Genomic DNA, 21,984 nt, shown 5'->3' on the forward strand with positions numbered 1-21,984 from the left:
GTAGGCCTTATGGTTTAAGAGATTTCATGATGAGTCAATCAGTGAGTCAATCTCCTTTTTTGCCTTTTATATATATATAGATATATACTGCATAGACCATAGTAGGGAAACAAATAAACTGTAAAAGTAAATAAAGGACAAATTATTTCAGAATTTTGTCTCAGCGACCACATGTCAAATTGCTGCTGATTGACATCAGTCATCTCATTAGTCCATGCAAGCAATTTTGAAGTGAGACGGACCCCTTGTCATAAGTGCCCAAGGCCCCGGAAGATTTAAGACTGCCCTGGTCGGTAAGTGTGTAAGTAAGTAAGCTATTTCATGATTTAATAAGCCACAGGCTGAAGCAACCGGGCTGAAGAGTGAAAGGCGTAACCCAGAAACATTTTCTCTATCTGGGAAAGCTTATTGTCAATATAAAGCACATATAGTACATTATTTTCTATCTAGCTATTGTCTCAGATTTCTCTTTCATTTGCACATAGGGGCATAACACCTTTTTCTTATTTGAAATAGTCTTTTTGTATACTGTGTTCTTAAATTAGACTCAGTTTGCACAATACGTATTCTGAAATGCAGACCACGTTTTAGTTTGTAATCAAAACATTTGTCTGAATATATGTAAACTGGGTAATTTTAGTTATGATGGGCTGACTCCGAGTTATACCATACACATGTAGACACAAGTCTGTATCTGTTTGGTGACTTTATATAACACAATTATACATTATTTGACTTGAAAAAATATATCTACCGAAGTAAGCTAAAATGTACAGTATTTTGTATAGTCTATTTTCTTTCCCAGTTTTGTTCCTGCGAGGGTCGCATCAAACTTGGCATCCACCTCTCTGCTCTGTTCTTCAGTAAAGAGACTCTTCCAGTCCCCAATTTCTCCTGAAAGAAAATTAATAATTATGAGTTCAGATATAAACAGTATCCCCAGTGCTCAGTGGGGGTCATTCAGGAGTGGTTCCACCCACGCTATTAAACGCAAAGTACCTATGTTGGTCATTCTGAGTTGTTCGCTCGCTAGCAGTTTTTAGCAGCCATGCAAACGCTATGCCGCCTCCCACTGGGAGTGTATTTTAGCTTAGCAGAAGTGCGTACTAAAGTATCGCAGAGCGGCGGCAAACTTTTTTTGTGCAGTTTTAGAGTAGCTCAATACCTACTCAGCTCTTGCGATCACTTCAGACTGTTCAGTTGCTGTTTTGACGTCACGAACACGCCCTGCGTTCGCCCAGCCACGCCTGCATTTTACCTGGCATGCCTGCATTTTTCCGAAAACTCCCTGAAAACGGTCAGTTGACACCCAGAAATGCCCTCTTCCTGTCAATCACTCTGCGGCCAGCAGTGCGACTGAAAAGCTTTGCTAGACTCTGTGTGAAACTACATCGTTCGTTGCAATTGTACAACGCGCGTGCGCAGTATACACATGCGCAGAAGTGCCTTTTTTTGCCTCATCGCTGCACAGTGAACGAATGCAGCTAGTGATCAACTCGGAATGACCCCTATGTTCGGTACATTGCACATGAGCGTGTGCAAATAAGTCCTGCAACATCGGAAGCATACTGTCGGTAATTTACAGTCTGCTGCCGTTCAGGAGCGGGAAGGGTGTGGTGACAGCTTCGGTATGTGAAAATGGAGGCATGTCGCTACTGTTTAGGGGTAGAGAAGAGACTAGGAATTTGTGTAGTAGGAGAAAGATTCCCTGGCCTCTGCGACAGCCAGCTTGCGCAGCACTATAGGTGCTGTAAGCCGTCTGATGATGGGAGAGAGATCCCTTTCTACTTACCTATGAAGCACATCACAAAAACATACTGTACATAGAAACATAGAACTTGACAGCAAACAACCTCTTGGCCTATCTAGTCTGCCCATGTACATAAACACACTTACAGCCTAGGAATAATACTTGTTGGGAGCCAATTAACCTACCAGCATATTTTTGGATTGTGGAATAAACCAGTTTACCGAAGAAAACCCACACAAGCATGGGGAGAATATACAAACTCCACACAGTTAGGGCCGTGCTGGGAATCAAAACCATGACCTCAGTGCTGTGAGGCAGTATTGCTTACCATTACACCATCCGTACTGCCTAATACATCTCTCCTTACATGGCAACCACAAGCAAAGAAGTATGGAGTCCATATTTAGCTAAGTATACACACACTCTGTTTTTTAAAGTTATTTAGCCTACTAATACATATGCATAAATATTTATTAATGTTAAATTGTGGCTTTACTTTTTCTTTAGGACCTTATTTGTAAATTTGAGAAACGTCTACCAATTTTTTGACAGAAATTAGCAATACTCAGATTGCAATGTACAGAGCTGAGAGCTGTCAACTCTCCCAGAGCCACAAACTTTGGGACTCTCCCGTACTCCTGAGACAGTGCTTAGTATCCAGCATGTAGCCTACTGTACTTCCCAACTGAAGTACAGATGTATTTCTGCTCACAAACTAAGGTCATGGGTTTGATTCCCACAACAGCCCTAACTGTGTGACGTTTGTATATTCTCCCTGTGCTTGCATGGGTTCCCTCCAGGTACTCCAGTTTCCTTCCACAATCCAAATATATACCATGACCCTAACTGTGTGGCGTTTGTATATTCTTCCTGTGCTTGCATGGGTTCCCTCCAGGTACTCCAGCTTAATTCCACAATCCAAAAATATACTGGTAGGTTGGCTCCCAACAAAAATTAACCCTAGTGTGTATATGTACATGGGCAGACTAGATCTACCAAGGGGTTCTTATCTGTCATCAAATTCTATCAGACCTATTCAATGCATGTCGGATCCTTTCCAACGGAAAGGATTCGACAATGCAGTATTCAATTTGCGGTCAAATCCAACAGATTTTGGACGTTCTCACAATGTCAATCCGACTTTTTTTAAAGTCGTATTGACATTGTTGAAAACATGACTACGTAAAAGCTGTCGGATTTGGCCGCAAATCCGACAAAACACGTGGATTCGCGGCTAATCTGCAGAGCCACGTGTTTTGCGACAAGTCAGAATTGCCGACCTGTCGGAAAAATGGCAGCCCCATTGAATAGGTCGAATCACGATTCGACCTAAAAAAGTAGGAAGCTGCCGTCTTTCCGACAAGTTTCTAAGTGGTTAGTCCAATGGTTAGATGATATGACTTGCATTGAATCGTGTCAACATAGCCCTGCATCCTGTTGTTCATTTGTGGCATAAAACAATGGCAGGAGAGGTACATGACACTGTGCTACCACCCTCACCCCGAGCCCCCTGCAACTCCAACTTAGCTGACCCCTCTGGGACTCTCCAGAAGGGACTGTAATCGCTGGCAGGTACAGTATGAGACAAGTCCAAGTATAAACTAAGTGCATCTACATAGTAAAGAAAAATAGACTGTGAGGTACTATGTCTAAAAGTACATGTGTACAGTACCTATTTTAAAAAAAAATACATTATTTCCGAAAGCAAACAGTTCATCTACAGTATATGTTTTAATTATTTACCTTTTCGAAAGAAAACCTTTCCTAAATCTCCATGAGTATTACTGGATTTATCTTTCATAGATTTAAAAGTTGTTTTGTTTTGAACTTGCTGAATTTGCTCATCTGTCAAAGAGAATCCATAAAAGTCAGCTATTTTCCTTATTTCCCCAATGAAGTCCTTTAAGAGAATAATTAAAACAAAATATTCATATGAATGGATTAAATAATAAAGAGAACTTGTCAACAGAATAAATTACTGTAATGACTTTTGCCAACTTCAGTGTGTGAATGTAGCAAAAATCACATACATAACCAATACATCAGTGATGGCAGAGCCAGCCCTAGGCATAGGCAAATGCCTAGGGAGTTTGGAATGCCTAGGGGCACAAGCAGCTTCTGCTTATTAAAATGATATGCAGTATGCCTATATTCTGTGCGCTACTGCAACTGTATCTGCATACAAAATGCTACATTACATTGTATTCCTGGAAATCACTGTAACATAACATTTCATATGCAGATACAGCCACAGTCACACACAGAATATAGACATCGCATATATCATTTTAACAAGCAGAAGCTGCTTGTGCATCCTAGCCACATAGCAACGCTAATAAGATGCATTTAAAGCAAAAAAAGGCTCCCAACATTAGCAGAGCTGGCTAGGAGCTGCCAGCTGACACTCCAGGCATCTCCTGCTGCATGGCGTATTGAGGCAAGATGTATGAGGACACATATGTATCCAAGTAGAGGCAGAGGTCACAGTGTTTGCGGCTGTGTGAGTGCTGTATGCGTATGGGTTGATTGTGCAATAGTATTCGGCATATATGTAAGGGGCATTTTGTGTGTCGTGTATAAATGCATTAATAATGTGCAGCACATGTGTAAGGGGCACTATGTGTGTCATTATGTGTATAAGGACATTAATAATGTGTGGCATATGTGTAAGGGGCATTATGTGTGTGATGTGTATGAGGGCATTAATAATGTGGGGCATATGTGTATAAGGGCATTAATAAAGGTTGTCAAATGTGTAAGTTGCATTATGTTTATAAGGACATTAATAATGTGTGTCATACAGTGTGGTATTAGGTGTATAAAGGCATTACTAATGTGTGGCATTATGTGTATTAGGTGCTCTACTGTGTGGCGTAACATATATAAAGGGCACTACTGTGTGGTCTAATGTGAATAAAGAGCAATATGGTGTGGTGCAATATGAATAAGGGGCAATTCAGTGTGATGCAATGTGAATAAAGGGCACTACTGTGAGGAGTAATGCACATAAGGTAAAGTGCTACTACTGTGTGATGTAACGTGAATAAGGAACACTATCCCATGATGTAAAGTTAATAAAGTTGCACTACTGTGTGGCGTAATTTGAATAGTGTGGCCATGCCACTTCCCAGGAAGAACACATCCCTTCTGTGCGCACTTTTCCTATTTAAAATATAGGAGGTAGGAGCACCAAAATGAGGACTGCTATGGGTAAGTGGTGATGGTGCAGGGAAAGGGGTGCTGGGTCAGAGGTGGAAATAGCGGCGGTGTTAGGAGGCTCCAGCCAAAATCTTGCCTAGGGCATCATAATGGTTCATGCCGGCTCTGAGTGATGGGAAACACGTAGCCCTGGGGCCACATACAGCCCTCCAAGCATTCACTAGCAGCCTCCAGCTACTTCCTACTTTGTTGTGATATTTGTTATAATTTAGCATGATTGTTTAAAAGACCTACAGATCTATGTCTATTTCATTGATTAAATGTATTCATTTAATTTGCTACTGAAATCAAGAGTAATGTGTGGTCCCTTGGAGGATTAGAGTGCTGCACACCCCCCGAACTGGATCAAGTTGCTGAACACTGACATACATGATTGCCAACAAACTTCTTTTAAGGGACAGTTCCTGGTCAAAAATATTTATCACCAGAAATGTATATGTCTGCAAAAGTCCCAATTGATCAACTACACAATAAATTCTTGTTTTTCTGCATGTTACTTGTATGATTGGGATATAGTGGCTTTACTGGTGGTCGGGATCCAAGCAGTCAGGATACCGATGCCAGAATCTCCACCACTTACAATGCCGGCAGCCGGAATGCCAGCAAACAGGGGCATAGAGTGGGAATAGACGACACCCATAGAGTGGGAATAGAACCTGTGGTGAGTGCAGCGGGGCACCAAGCCCTCTGCATAGCGAGCACATCGAGCCCACAAGGGTCTCCAATGTGCCACCCCACCCCCCCGCCGGTATTCTGGCGCCCAAGATCCCGTAGTCAGGATGCTGACCTCCGGGACCCCGACCGCCCGCATTACAGCCCTAACCCATAAGATTTATACCATTTATCTCCAGGTCTAGTTAGACTAGTGATAGCAACTTTATACATTTGAGGGGTTTCAAACTACTCTTAAGTAATAAGCTGAGATAATATAGTTAATAAGATATAGAGAAACTTGTATATCATTTCAAATCAGCAGGTATTTTCAAAAAAGATAAACAAGTGTTACTGTGACAAGTAGTCAGGACGGGACATCATGAGGCTGTTGCAGGACCCTGCAGAATGTGTGGAACGGAGGTCTTTTCAGTTGGACTATTGGTCCCAGCCAGGGCCGGTTTGAGATGGAAAACCAGCAAGGGAAATTTATTAAAGCAGCCCTAATGAGATTGGGATCTGTTAAGGGGGTGTGGTCTGTTGATGGGGGCAGAATCCCTCATCATAGGGCCTGATTCTGAGTCGGAAGCAGTCGCTGCCTTTCTTGTGTCTTCTGCTGCAGTTGTGTCTGTGACTCTATGCTAATGCCACTACAATGCCCTTTCCTGGTGTACATATGTATATCCAAATATGTATGGGCTGAGATACACACTTTCAGTGTCAATAGATGCTGCAATCATGCTTTGTATGTCTTTAGATGCTACCATTGGTAACCCCACTGAAACTTTCACCAGCCCTATGCTAGGTGCAGATCATCTGTCTGTGTATGGCCTCCAATGTAGGCAACTCAGTGTCTCTATATGCAGCCACTCTCAGCAACAAGTCCATACTATGGTATATTTGCATCTGATTAGCTAACCCTCTGTAATTGCCTAGGAATGCCCAGCACATTGTAATATAGTTCTTGGTGCATGCATCGAATCTGTACTTCAACTCTGTATGATCACCACTGAGGCGCAAATGAAATTTATTGCAGAAGAAATAAAAAAACACATTGGCCCTCACATGAAAAAACACAGACAAAAAACAAAGGCATTGGTCCCCACAGGGAAAAAAATCAAATACATTAGCCCTCACATTGAAAAAAACAAACACATTGGTCCCCACAAGGAAAAAAATTTTTTTTGACCCCCGACATAAAAACAAAACACATTGGCTCAAGCAGGAAGAAATCAAATACACTGGCCCCTACAGGAAAAAGAATACATTGGCCCTCACGGGAACAAAATAAATTATATTATCCCCCACAGAAAATATATAAAAACGCATTAGCCCCTATAGGAAACAAATACCTTTGTTAGCTGCAGATCATCCTTTTGTGTATGGCCTCCAATGTGAGTAATTCAGCATCTCTATATGCAGCCACTTTCAGCAAGAAGCACCTATTATGTAACACTACGTCTGATTAGCCAACCCCCTTTTACTGACTAGGAACTCCCATGTCTACTATCCTTGATGGTGTGTGCATCTGAATCTTTACTACAACTCTTAACACCTTTGAGATGCATGCATGGTGCAACTTAGATGCATACACACACTAAAAACATTTGTTTCACAAAATGGAGGCGTGTGAGTGCTGTGACCAGGCAATCCATTTTCCTATGGAGATTTCCTGGCCTCTTGGAAGGAGCTGTATAAGTAGCTCATGGGTCATTCAGCCAGCTGATGATGTTGCGTGTGGCTTAACTCCCATTAGTGCAGGGGGTGCAGCTGCTATAGGGAACACGTGCCCCAGTGGTCATGCTAGGGCACATGTTCATTCTGAGCTCCCCTCTCTCAAATCCCCTCCCTCCCCTGCAAGTGTGCATTTGCCTGTCCTGCTGCTATTATGCAGCACCGGATCACAAAAACATGCAGGAGGCATCTACTTATACCATATACTGCATTGCCATATCTGTAGATCGCTGCTGCTTCCAAGTAGGCAGTGATGCTCAGAGAGAGAAAAAAGGGCTCAGGTTGCTCCTAGGCACATTATCGGCTGCTGCCCCCCTCCTCACGTCACTGTCCCCTTCATTTCGTGTGAAACAGAAAATACACAGAAACCAATCAGCGCTAAAGTGAAACCACATTCACCCTGTGCAATAGTATACACCTCCACTTCACAAATTCTGTGAGTGCGTTACCACTTGTTAAATTTATGTGAATATATTCAATTTGGTCCGTCCTTAGGAAACCACCAATTCTCTAAAAAATAATAAGAAACACATAATAGTGCAGACAGTATAATCAATTCAAATTTTGTCTTTATTGCACGAAGTCCACTTACAAACGAATCCTTTTTAAAAACGTGTTAGATTATCCACTCAGGCAATACAGCAAGAGACCTTTTCAGGATGTCCAACTCATTATGTTGTTTACCATAGAAGATAAAAAAGTGCAAGATAGTGCAGGTTGATAAAAACAATAGCAGCTTTAATACGAAAATGCACTTAGAAACATAGGTTAATGTATTGCATTAACAGAGTCCACATGGTAGAAACAGCTGGTCCCGGCTCCTGACAGTCCCCAGATTGTCCAAGGGTAGGCGGAAACACACTTTCGGATAGTGTGCTCAGTCCAGCAGTATCGGTACCAGAGTTCAGCAGCAGTGGAGAGAAACAATCATACCATCGCTAAACGCGTTTCAGACCTACGTCCTTCATCAGTAGCATGGTATGAATTAACTGATCCGTGGTTTTATAGGCAGTTAATTAACGTCACAGGTGTCCAGAATTAGATAACGCCGCACTCCCGGTCACTTCCGCATACGCTTAACCGGAACCGGAAGTGACGTGTCTTATGCGTTCCAGATGACGTAACTATGCGTTCCAAAGATCCGTCTTTCTTATTCTAAGTCCGGACAGATTCTATTTTCATCCCCACAATGTTTCCAATGTAAACGAGCAAGAATTCATACATCCCTTTATTTTAACGCAAAGCGACGGAGTTCATCCATTGTATAGAAACATAAAAAACATAACAATGATATAATTAATAAAACATAAAAATGCATATATAAAAATGATCAACAATACATATAGTGATCAAAAAGAGAAATAAAAAAAGAGAGATAAAAAACATGGATCAAGGGAATAACTAATACCCTTCATGAAAAAAGAGAGAAGCTGAATTGCAAGTAAAAATTGCAAGATAAAATCACAATATATAATTAAGTTAAGAAACTCTTCAATTCAAAATCGACATTGAGGCCCTTAGGTATAAATGGTCCCCAATTGATAGATCCATCGCATCTCTGATTGGGAGAGCCTTTTCTCAATATCATTGCTTCTCCATTTTGGGAGGATTTGTTGAATTCCCCAAAAGTTTTTTATACAGCAGTCCCTTGATCCATGTACACTTTTAAAGTGCGCAGAGACATTATGTGTTATTAAAGATTTCCGTATATTATAAACATGTTTAGCAGCTCTCACTTTAAGTTGTCTGGTAGTTTTTCCTACATAAAATAACCCGCATTGGCACTCTAATAAATATACCACGTTTTTTGAGTGGCAGGTTATAAACTCATTAATTTGATATGTAGTATTCCCTACATTAAAACTTACAAATTTTCTATCTTTTATTTTTACGGTCTTGCACATAAGGCAATCCCCGCACCTATGAAAGCCCTTGGTTCTATTGCTATGTCTTAATTCACTTTCTATGCTGCTTTTTACTAAATGGTCTTTCAAAGAGGGAGCCTTTCTATATACAAACACCGGGTTTTGTGGGATCACATCGGCTATGATTGGATCCTGTTTTAGGAGTTTCCAATTCTTCCGGAAAACTTATTCAATCTCTCTATGGCAGTTATTAAATTGGCTGATGAACGCCCACTGATATTTGGTATCTGATTCCTCCTTTTTACTTTTTACTCCCATAAGCTCTTTTCTGTCTATCTTATCAACCCTTTCTTTAGCTTTATTCAGTAAAGCATCTGAATAGCCTCTATCACTTAATCTCTGTGAGACCTCTTTCAATTGCACTTCACAGACGGATTCATCCGTACAATTCCGTTTTACTCTAGAGAATTGACCAAAAGGGATGACAATTACTATGGTGTTGGCTCAATTTATCAATATAACTGTTGGAATCTGTGATTTTTCTATATGTTTTGGTTTTAAAAAGACCATTATCAATATAAATACTCAAATCCAAAAATGTCACCTCTTTTAGGCTGTGAGAAAATACTAAGTTGATAAAAAATGTATTTAAATTCAAATCAATACAAAACTGATGGAGGGACTCTTTAGTGCCCCTACAAATAAAAAGTATGTCGTCTATAAAACGCTGCCAGGACACCAGGCCCGCCATCAGATTACCCTCTGGCCAGATGACAAAGTCCTCCCAGTACGCCATATACAGGTTGGCGTAACTGGGGGCGAACCTGGTGCCCATGGCAGTGCCAACACACTGTAAGTAGAAAACTCCCTCAAAATAAAAAATAATTATTAGTCAAAATAAAATCAATACTGTCAAGTATGAACTTTTTAAATTTTGCTCCTAAAGTGCTCCTATCCAAGAAATAAGATACTGCTGTTAATCCCTTATTTTTATCGATAATAGTATACAACGTACTAACGTCTGCACTACAGAGTAGATCACCTTCTTGCCAATCATAGGTGGATAATTTCCTTAGGACATCACTTGTGTCTTTCAAATATGCTTTAGTCTGCGTAACTATAGGTTGCAGATAAAAATCTATCATAGCATACAGATTGCTTGTGATACTATTGCAACCAGAAATGATTGGTCTGCCTGGAGGGTGGAGGGGGTCCTTGTGTATCTTTGGGAGAACATACATAGTGGGGATCGATGGATTAATTATTGTTAAGAATTCCATTTCATTTTTAGTAATCACACCTGAGTTGTGTGCTTCCACAATTAGCTCAGAAAGAGCTTTAATAATTTTATTTGTGGGATCACTTTTAAGTTTTTTATAAGTGATCCCATTGCCCAATTGCTTATAAATCTCCCCTGTGTATGCTTCCTTTTTCATTAGGACCACCCCTCCACCCTTATCTGCAGGTTTTATAATTATTGATTTATCATTTTTTAGAGTTTTTAAAGCATCAAATTCTTTTTTGGAAAGATTCAAACTCCTACGTTTGTTCCCTTTTACTGCTTTTTGGTTCCTTTCAGTTATTTTACCAATCTCTTCACATACAACCTTATTAAAACACTCTAAAAACTTCCTTTTGAGTGAGTAGGATAGAATGTAGATGGAGGTTTAAAATTGGTGGAAAATTCCACCTGTTGATCAACATCAGTCACTGGCTCCTTATTTAGAAAAAAAACGTTTAATGGTGAGTTTCATTATGTACTTTTGCACATCCAAAAAGAGATTAAAAGAGTTAGGGCGAAAGGAAGGGGCAAATTTAAGTCCCTTTTGGAGGATAGTGGTTTCTTCAGCTGTTAGTTCTCTATCGGTTAAATTAAATATTTTCCCTTTAGACGAATCCTCCATACCATTTACCTTTTCCTCAGACAAGTTAGTAGATTTCTTTTTTTTTCTCTTTTAACTTAAGTTTAGATCTCTTTCCTGCTCTCTTCCCTCTCTTTGTTTTCCTGTTTGCATTAATTAATATTTGTTTCTCCAGGGTGGCCTGGGATCCCATTTTAAAAAAGCCTGATTGGATATAGAAAGTGTTTGTATATAGAAAGGCTCCCTCTTTGAAAGACCATTTAGTAAAAAGCAGCATAGAAAGTGAATTAAGACATAGCAATAGAACCAAGGGCTTTCATAGGTGCGGGGATTGCCTTATGTACAAGACCGTAAAAATGAAAGATAGAAAATTTGTAAGTTTTAATGTAGGGAATACTACATATCAAATTAATGAGTTTATAACCTGCCACTCAAAAAACGTGGTATATTTATTAGAGTGCCAATGCGGGTTATTTTATGTAGGAAAAACTACTAGACAACTTAAAGTGAGAGCTGCTGAACATGTTTATAATATATGGAAATCTTTAATAATACATAATGTCTCTGCGCACTTTAAAAGTGTACATGGATCAAGGGACTGCTGTATAAAAAACTTTTGGGGAATTCAACAAATCCTCCCGAAATGGAGAAGCAATGATATTGAGAAAAGGCTCTCCCAATCAGATATGCAATGGATCTATCTATTGGGGACCCTTAAACCTAAGGGCCTCAATGTCGATTTTGAATTGAAGAGTTTCTTAACTTAATTATATATTGTGATTTTTTCTTGCAATTTTTACTTGTAATTCAGCTTCTCTCTTTTTTCATGAAGGTTATTAGTTATTCCCTTGATCCATGTTTTTTATCTCTCTTTTTTTATTTCTCTTTTTGATCACTATATGTATTGTTGATCATTTTAATATATGCATTTTTATGTTTTATTAATTATATCATTGTTATGTTTTTTATGTTTCTATACAATGGATGAACTCCGTCACTTTGCGTTAAAATAAAGGGATGTATGAATTCTTGCTCGTTTACATTGGAAACATTGTGGGGATGAAAATAGAATCTGTCCGGACTTAGAATAAGAAAGACGGATCTTTGGAACGCATAGTTACGTCATCTGGAACGCATAAGACACGTCACTTCCGGTTCCGGTTAAGCGTATGCGGAAGTGACCGGGAGTGCGGCGTTATCTAATTCTGGACACCTGTGACGTTAATTAACTGCCTATAAAACCACGGATCAGTTCATTCATACCATGCTAGTGATGAAGGACGTAGGTCTGAAACGCATTTAGCGATGGTATGATTGTTTCTCTCCACTGCTGCTGAACTCTGGTACCGATACTGCTGGACTGAGCACACTATCCGGAAGTGTGTTTCCGCCTACCCTTGGACAATCTGGGGACTGTCAGGAGCCGGGACCAGCTGTTTCTACCATGTGGACTCTGTTAATGCAATACATTAACCTATCTTTGTAAGTGCATTTTCGGATTAAAGCTGCTATTGTTTTTATCAATCTGCACTATCTTGCACTTTTTTATCTTCTATGGTAAACAACATAACGAGTTGGACATCCTGAAAAGGTCTCTTGCTGTATTGCCTGAGTGGATAATCTAACACGTTTTTAAAAAGGATTCGTTTGTAAGTGGACTTCGTGCAATAAAGACAAAATTTGAATTGATTATACTGTCTGCACTATTATGTGTTCCTTATTATTTTTTAGAGAATTGGTGGTATCCTAAGGACGGACCAAATTGAATATATTCACATAAATTTAACAAGTGGTAACGCACTCACAGAATTTGTGAAGTGGAGGTGTATACTATTGCACAGGGTGAATGTGGTTTCCCTTTAGCGCTGATTGGTTTCTGTGTATTTTCTGTTTCACTCTATAATTTGAGTAATTTGGTTGCTTACTCTTACACAGAAACTACAGCTGCATTGTGGGGGATTTCTGTTGCGCACAATTGCTATAAAAAAAATTTGTGTATTGGACCCTTCATTTCGGGGCCAGTCCGGATGCCTTGAAACCACCAAAGCAGCCCCAACGTCATCCCCCACTACCACCTACAGACCACAATTTGCTGCCCATTGTCCCATTCCGGTCAGTTGCAACATAAAATATTACAAAAAAAAGTCATTTATGACAAGAAATAAAAAGAATTAGCCTGCTGTGCCGCCCCCAGCACGTGCCTCATGATGCGTGCCTAGTTGGAAAATCACCACTGGTGATGCCATCTCCAGCCACATCTGAATCATGCCCAATGTGCACATTAAAACAACCATTATATATACTATACTGTAAACTTCAAAACATCCACTAAGGATACTAATGATGTACATACTGTAGTACATACTATAGCACAGTCACTCACCATTTTCATATCTTCAAATGTAAGTGCAAGTATATTCAAATCATCAATATGTTTCTCCCAGGTAAGAGCATGATCAAAGTATGATCCATAAAGTACTAAAATAAAGAAAACATCATCTGTCAAAATATTCTAAAAGTCACTAATGGTTTAATGTATTATATGTACTTAGGACCTTATTCAGGTATGAACGTAGATCGCTGCATACGCAGCCAGATCTGCGTTCTTTTCCTCACGTGCTTGGGGCTGCACAGCACAGGGCAAGGCCGCTCAGCATGTGTGAGGCCGGTTCCCGATGTGTCCGCAATTATATTGTGGACGTATTGGAACTAAGGTTAACCCCTGGCAGAGCAGCCTGACTGCACTGTCAGGCTGTCAGCCGCCTTTTTATTTATCGGAGCAGCTGCGTATGACATCGCGCAGCCACCCCAAAAATGGTCCCGCCTGCCTCCCAACGCCGCATTGCCAATGTCAATCACATTGTGGTTGCATCCATCAATGATGTGGCCACAATATGTAAGTCCATGTAGCCGCAACAGCCTCCACTGGCAAACTATGCTGCTGGCTACATTAGCGGCAGGGTCTGAATGACCCCCTTAATGGCAGTTTGTACAGCAGTTGTGCCTTTATACGCAGCTGCTGTATATAAATGTACAAAAGCAATAGGAGGTATCTTGTGTAAGTTGATCTACTGGTGTGTTTACAATGGGTGCAGTCACATCCTGCACCCATTTTTTAAACACTCACCTCTCTCAGTAGCGCACGCAGGGGGGTTTCTGAGTACCCAGAAACCCCCCCTATGCCGATTCATTGCCACCTATACCACATAGTTTAGACAGAGAGCACAAGGTGCAAGTGCAGGTCGCAGTTGCAACTTAAACCTATATTGAAGTGCAGAGCGTTGCCGTCCCATTTCCTCCTCCCCGAGCTGCGCACCAGAGCGGGCATCCGGGAGACCGCAGCAGCGTCCAGATTCCTTACAACCGCTGGGAAACAGGTTGAAGAAGTTACCCGGTCATGCTGAGTGTGCAGTGAGTGTGGCCGGGCTGCTTCTTTGTGTACATAGTATATCCTGCTGACAGTGTGAGGATGTTTGCCGGGGAAACAGTCCCCCTCTCCTCCTGTATGCACCGCGGATCTCAGCCAAGGATTCTGGTGACCTGCCTTATGTGAGCCCTGTGGGAATTTGAAGGACTGTCCAGTTGGATCAGGTAGTACCATGCCACAGTTTGCTGCCTGCCGCTGATCTCAACTCAGCTTCTCCTCTAACATGTACATTTTTTCCTGTAACATCATTTTTATTATTATATATTTTTTTAAATCATTCTCATTTGGTTACTATCCGTGTCAGGCTCTCTTTGCACTTTTCTCCTCTGTGCCAGCCTTGTGCTTTTTTCATCTCCTCTGTGCCAGCCACTCTTTCCCTCCTTTCTATGTATCAGCCTCTCTGCTCATATTTCAATGCCAGCCTTTCTGTCCATCCTGTCTGTGCCAACCTCTCTTCCCTTCCGCTGTGCCAGACTTTCAGACCTTCCTCTGTCTGTGCCAACCTTTCTGCCCATCCTTTCTTCCCGTCCACTGTGCCAGTCTTTCTGGCCTTCGTCTGCACCACCGTTTCTATCTATCCTCTGTCTACCCCAGCCTCTCTTAGCTAGGCTCTATGCCCGTTATGTCTGCGCCAATCTCTCTCTCCTTCCTCTATCTGTGCCAGCCCTTCTTCCCTTCTTCTACACCAGCATCTCTGCTAATCCTTTGTCTGTGCAAGCCCTTCTGTGCCAGCTTTTCTGCTCATCCACTATTTGCGCCAGCCTCTCTTCCATTCCCATTTTCTTTGCACCAGTCTTTCTACTTGTTATCTCTCCGTGCCAGCCTATCTTACCTTTCTTGGTGCCAGTCTCTATGCTCATCCTTTATCTGCACCAGTCTCTCTTTCCTTCAATCTTTGCCATCCACTCTGCCAACTATGTCGCTCCTCTTCTCTTCCCGTGTCAGTATCTCCCCAGTTTCTCCATTTGTGCCCTTTTCTCTTTATCTGTCTCCTGTTTGAGTACTGTATGTCTGTTCCTTTCCCACTCTTTGTGCATTTATTACTTTATACTTACAGCTGTCTATCCATCTTTTTCTCTTATCCTCCCTGCCATTGTGTTTGTGTACAGTATCTCTACATTGTGTCTTACACTTAAAAAAAAAAAAAGTTGGAAACCCCCCTTCAAAAATCCTGCGTTTGCCCCTGTCTCTGGAGTATCCAGTCGGCGGCAGTATCTCTAAACAAATCTCCAGTAAATGGCGTGGCGGACATTTTTCTGGAGATTTGCACATGCACAGTAAGAAAATCTCTGGGAAAATGGCCGCCGCTCCATTTTAACTGAGATCCGTGCTTACGCACTGTTGCCCTGGGACAGCGCTAGGGTCCTCTTGTAACCCTAGTGCCCAGAGTCTACAGCGCTGCCGGCTAGAGAGGAGAGGGCCCAGATGGAGTCTGCACACGGGCCTCCTCCTCTCTAGAAGCACCCCTGAATAGATCTCTAGCAGTGTACTTAGCAACATTATATGTGAACTGATTATACACGCATATGTACTCAATGTCACTTTCTTAAGTACTTAGGGCCTGATTCAGAGTTTGATGTAAAGCCGATGTTCCACAGCACTGGGCAATTTTTGTCAGACTGCGCATGTGCCTCGATCGCATTACACATGCATCAAGGTGCCGCTGCAGTCCCACTCACAATCAATGAGGATTTATTTAAACTGACTGACAGGGAGTAAGTAACTGGGAGTGGTTATAATCTCATAGGAGTGGCATGGCCACTTTCGGGACGTGTTTCTGATGTCAGCTGCAAGCTCTTAAGCATAGAAACATGCAGCCTGCGTTGCTACTGCCATATCTAGTCTGCGTATCCTTAGAACTACCCTTAAGCTTGATGTTCCTTGGTCTTGTGTATAGAATGTGAACACAATGTGTTGCAATCGTTCCGGTGGGCGTCTCTTTTAATTTCTGGGTGGCAGCTTCACTTGTGGATATCAGCAGTTGCAAAGTCGAAAAATCGTACTTGCAGTTGCGTCTATCTCTGAATCCTTAATGTTAACCAGAAGTGGCATAAAGGTAACAATTCATATTATGGGGAATTGTTGTTTGAATTATTCTGATTTCTCTAGAACAGCCAAAATGTACTGTTACTGTACACCTATTCTATAACTCATTGCAGTAAGATTGATAATAGTATCTACTTGACTTAGAACGTCAATTAATGGATCTATTTCATTTGTTTTTATTAATTTGGATACCTCTAGTCCCTTCTGTGTGACTAGATCACCCAACAGATGTATGTTTACAATTGTACTCTTTTTGAGTATTATTATAATAATTACTATATCATAATAAGAAAGTAGTTTTGGTCTTATATAATTAGACGTCCTTCTTCTCTATCTTGAAAACTGACCATCCATCATCAATAAGAGAAACCTCTCCAATTTTAGGTTCCAGACATATTTCTACAATAGATTGTGAATATTTGCGTAGTGAACAAACAAGCTGTGAACAATAATAGCATTTGGGGAAACGGAAGTGACAGGGCTAGATTCAACATCACCTGCTAGAGACAACAACAGGATGAATATAAATGTTTAAAAGAAATGCTAGTAATTCATTAAAGAAACAAAGTTCCAAAATGTATTGGATTTGAGAGTAGATGGGAGCTTGACAAAGCTTCGCTATTTCCTACTCGAGTGTAAGCTTTCTAACAAGCTTGGAGACCCTACCCTTCCTTTTATTTATGCATTTTGTCTATCTTGTATGTCCCAGTTTTATGTATAGTCTGTTTTTCCCACTGTCCAGCATTGCAGAGCACTGTCTGCCAATCACAGTCCAGACTGCCTTTCCTGCATGCGATTAGCAGATAGTGCTTCCAATGAGAAGCCACCTCAATTACTGGGGACTTTCTGGTGGTGGAGGATTATTACTGGGGGTTGGGGGGCTCTGGGTATTTTAGGAACTTGCTGACATCCCTGGGTGCTAGGTGTGTCTTCAATTATGGGTCATAGGGTCTAATTCAGACCTGATCGCAGCAGTAAAATTTGTTCTCTATATTGCAGTGTAAACATAAAGCAGTCAGTATTTACCCTGCACAGAAACAAAATAACCCACCCAAATCTAACTCTCTTTGCACTTGTTATATCTGTCCCACCTGCACTGCACATGGTTTTGCCCATTAGATAACAATTCTGCTGCTGCAATCAGGTCTGAATTAGGCCCTTAGTAAGGGCCATTTAAACATTTCTCTATGGATCCCAGTTATGGTTAGCTATGCTCCTACAGGATTAATACTTATGTACGGCAAAATGTACAATGTAATTTACAAAAGTTCTTGAAAACCGCAGACATATTTTTTGCTGAGAAACTCCTAAAGCAATAAATATCACCTGAAGTGTTTATACAATCCTGATGCACTTGCCAATTATATATTTTTGTGGAAGTCAAAAGGTATTGAAGTGGTGCCATGGGCTGAACCTAACTAATATTTCTACATTTAATGATACATTATGTGTATTAGCAACTTACTGTTTCCACTCATAAAATCTTTGTAGAACAAGTCCCAAGAGCTGTATGTAGGAAGCACAGGATTGCTGTTTGTAAAATGGTAATAAGACACCGCTGCGTCCTTTGGGTTCCGAAGAATAATCAAGATCTAAAAAAAACAGACTATATAGTTAGTGATGTCCATCTAGATTTTTATATTAAATGGGATACATATGAAATCCCTGTAGACGGGATGCCGGCTGTAACTACCAACAGCAGCATCCCGTCTGCCGGAATCTCGGCAGCGAGTCCCCTTGCGGGCTCACTGTGTTTGCCACGCATTGGGCCAGGTTCTATTCTCACTCGGTTGGTGGCGTGGACCCATCAACCGAGTGGGAATAGCTTCCGGGATTCCAAGCGTCAGTTAAATGCCAGCTGTTGTGATTCCGACTTCGGTCTCCTGAATGCTGGGATCCCGACAGCCGGTATTGACTGCATCCCGATTAAACAAGTGATTTAGGAAGCAACATATGGCATGTTCTTTGCAGTGTTTGCAGCAATAAATTTTAGTTCATGTAAGAGTTTATCTTTACAAAGGAGGCACCAATACATCATACAGGTTTAAAGGTAATTTAATCCTTAAAATTTCATGTTCACTACCTTAATAGTTTAATAGACTACGGGCACTAACTCTAAACAAACGCAGGGCTGCCAAGACTTTGGCTTGGCCCATCACAAAACAAGAGCACGGCCAAGTGTACAAGTGTAGGTGTTGTCACACCCTGTTTTGAATATTGTGGTCATGTGAAGAACCTATGAACAGTAAAGACATGATCATGCCATCTTACACCTCCCTTACAGGACCGTGCTCTACTTTCAGTGTCCCTGCACATAATTTGATGCAATAGATAAAAGAATTTGTACAATAAATAAATATGTATATTGAAAAATCTTTTCTCTAACGTCCTAGGGGATACTGGGATGGTCTTAGTACCATGGGGGTGTAGATGGGGTCAATTTGAGCCATTTCCTGCTACATCACGCTACTGGATGCATGCAGAAAGTGCTGCTCCTCCAAGGACCGTCCACTGCACCTGCAATTGGTACCAAGTTTGTAGAAGGGGGGAGCATTATACATGTAATACAGCTATTTACCTTATCTAAGGTTATAGCTACTGCCTGGCAAAGCACTGCTTTAGCTTAGAGGCAAGGTTTTCTGGCTTCTCCCTCTCTGTCTCCATCCCTGCAGGGCTGTCTAGGTTTCTGTGTTATTTTACTTGTTCCTTTGTGATTGTTCTGCTGTTCAGTATGTCTGGCAAAATGGTTATATGTCAGTCCTGCAGCACAAAGTTTTCCCCTACTCCAGGGGGGTCTCTATTTTGTACTCAGTGCAGCCTCCCTTCTCTGGGTAACAGCTCTCAGGAGCCAGCATGGCTGGACTCCATTAAGGGGATGATTACTGATATAACTACTGAACTAGCTACTGCCAAGCAAGAAAGGCAGGTTTTAAAAAAATCTATGGATGAATTTCTAGTTTACACTGCAGTCCTCGGACCTGCTTCCCACACACCTCTGCTGGTTTCACAGAAACGCACAATGCCCCATGTGCTCCACTCTGACTCTGATAATGATATGCCAGATTTGGAAGAGGGGGAGGCTGAGGGGGATAAAGGAGTGGAACCTCTTATCTATTCTATTAGAGAGGTACTGAATATCCCTGATAAGAAGACAGAACCTGATGAGGAATTGTTTTTCAATATAAAACCTAAGTCTCATGCTACCTTTCCTGTCTCCAAAGAATTAAACACGCTTTTTAAAGAATGGTGGGTTAATCCTGACAAAAAGTTTAAAACCCCAAAAAGGTTGTTGACTTCCTTCCCATTTCCCCGTGAGGAAAGGAAAATATAGAGACTCCTCCTGCGGTGGATACTTCAGTGTCCAGGCTGTCACGTAAAAAATTGTACTGCCTGTAACTGGAGCTATCTCCTTAAAATACCCTGCGGATTGTAAGATCAAAACTACGCTCAAATCCATTTACATTGCAGTTGGTGTCGCTCAGCGACCCACAATTGCTTGTGGTTGGATCACAAGGGCCATTGTTGAATGGACCGGTAATGCAATATAGGATTTTGACACCATGACTCAGGATGAGCTTCTAACGCTCCTGCAACATATTCAGGATTCGGCTAACTTCATGAGTGAGGCAATTAAGGAAAATGGCAAAAGTACCTTTGAAAAAGCTGCAGGCTACATGCAGCGAAACGCGTCATGTGTTGCTGATCTTGTCAGGACGTTTTATTCAATTGGAGCCGAACCAGCCCTGGACAACTACACTTCTACTAAAAGAGACTCAGAGAGGACTTTGGTGTACCAGATACCATATTGCATGAGGAACCCACTCATTTAATGGGACAGTTCACAGCTATCCACTCCTCTAGCAGTAAATTGAAAACTGCACCATCAATTAGACCCTCTCCTATTAAAGAGACTCTTGTTGCATCTGACTTATTTCTCCAGAAGGGCACTTTTGGAACCCACTCCTATATGAAACTCTAGCACCAACCCTGACTTGATATTTTGGGTAATATATACCTTTTTGAAACGCCAAGTATGAATTCATGCTATTTTTAATGTGTTTGTATGCATTTTCATGTATTAATTATTAAAATGTTATTTTTACATATACATATCTATAGACAGTTACCATTGTGTTAAAACATCTGAGCGCAGCCTCCATTTTCATTTTATATTTGGGCGGAATCCTGCCTGGATCCTTGGGTGAGAGACCTAATCTCCCAGGGATACCGGTTGGAGTTTCAACAGCTCCCTCCTCACAGATTCTTCAAGTCTGGTTTACCAGCTTTACCTGTGTCAAGAGTTACCTTGCTGGAGACAATCCAGCAACTTCAACAAACGCGGGTTATTGTTCCAGTTCTCCCTCTACTCAGAAACAAGGGCTTTTATTACAGCCTGTTCATGGTACCAAAACCAGACGGTTCGGTCCGGCGAATCTTGAACGTCAAATCTCTGAATCCAAACCTACGGATGTTCAAATTCATGATGGAATACCTGAGAGTGGTGATTTCAGGCCTGGAGGAGGGGGAATTCCTGGTATCCCTGGATATCAAGGATGCGTACCTTCACATCCCGATCCCACCTCATCAGGCTTACCTCAGGTTTGTACTGCAGGATACTCACTTCCAGTTTTGGGCCTTGCCCTTTGGCCTCTCCATGGCAAGATGGGTGTTCATGAAGGTGATGGCGGAGATGATGCTACAACTCCACGTAATGGGTGTGAACATCGTTCCATACTTGGACTATCTTCTCATAAAGACTGTATCTGAGACTCGGTTTTTGGAAAGCATCGCCCTGACTACACAGCTTCTAACGGCTCACAGGTTAATTCTCAAGCTGCAGAAATCACACCTGGAGCCATCGCAGAGACTTCAGTTCTTGGGGATGATCCTGGACATGGTATCTCAGAGGGTGTTCCTTCCTATGGACAAAGCCTTGACAATTCAATTGATGGTGCGCTAGGTACTGAAACCTCCGAAAAATCTCGGTGCATCTCTGCATCCGCCTGCTGGGCAAGATGGTAGCCTCATACGAGGCAATTCAGTATAGAAGATTCCATGCCCACCCGGTCCAGCTGGATCTGCTGTACAAATGGTCAGGGTCACACCAGCACATGCACTACAGGATATCCCTTTCACCAAGAGCAAGGATTTCCCTGTCATGGTGGTTACAGACCTCCCACCTGGTAGAGGGTTGACACTTCGGAATTAAGGCTTGGATTCTATTGACAATAAGCCTCCACGGTTGGGGTGCTGTAACCCAGGGGGCTCAGGTTCAAGTAAGGTGGTCACTTCATGAGGCCTCTCTTCCAATAAACATTCTGCAACTCAAGGCGATTTACAATTCCCTTCTACAAGCCTCTTCTCTCGTCCAACATCAGGCCATACAGATCCAGTCAGACGCCAAGGCAATGGTGTACATAAACAAACAGG

General features: G+C 41.6%; 1 protein-coding gene across 2 annotated transcripts in view; it reads right to left on the reverse strand.

Annotated features, from left to right (window-relative positions):
- Positions 1-689: 689 nt before the first annotated feature.
- LOC134910172 (sulfotransferase 6B1-like) overlaps positions 690-21,984 on the reverse strand; it is a 109,426-nt gene continuing 88,131 nt past the window's right edge. For both annotated transcript variants that reach the window (XM_063917897.1, XM_063917898.1), the window contains 4 exons: positions 18,020-18,146; positions 13,465-13,559; positions 3,494-3,650; positions 690-894 (listed from right to left, as the gene is read on the reverse strand). In XM_063917897.1, coding sequence (XP_063773967.1) covers positions 764-894; positions 3,494-3,650; positions 13,465-13,559; positions 18,020-18,146 — 510 coding nt within the window. In that variant the 3' untranslated portion in view covers positions 690-763. The remainder of the gene's footprint in view (positions 895-3,493; positions 3,651-13,464; positions 13,560-18,019; positions 18,147-21,984) is intronic.

The sequence above is a fragment of the Pseudophryne corroboree genome, chromosome 4, assembly GCF_028390025.1.
Source record: "Pseudophryne corroboree isolate aPseCor3 chromosome 4, aPseCor3.hap2, whole genome shotgun sequence".
NCBI classification, from domain to species: Eukaryota; Metazoa; Chordata; class Amphibia; order Anura; family Myobatrachidae; genus Pseudophryne; species Pseudophryne corroboree.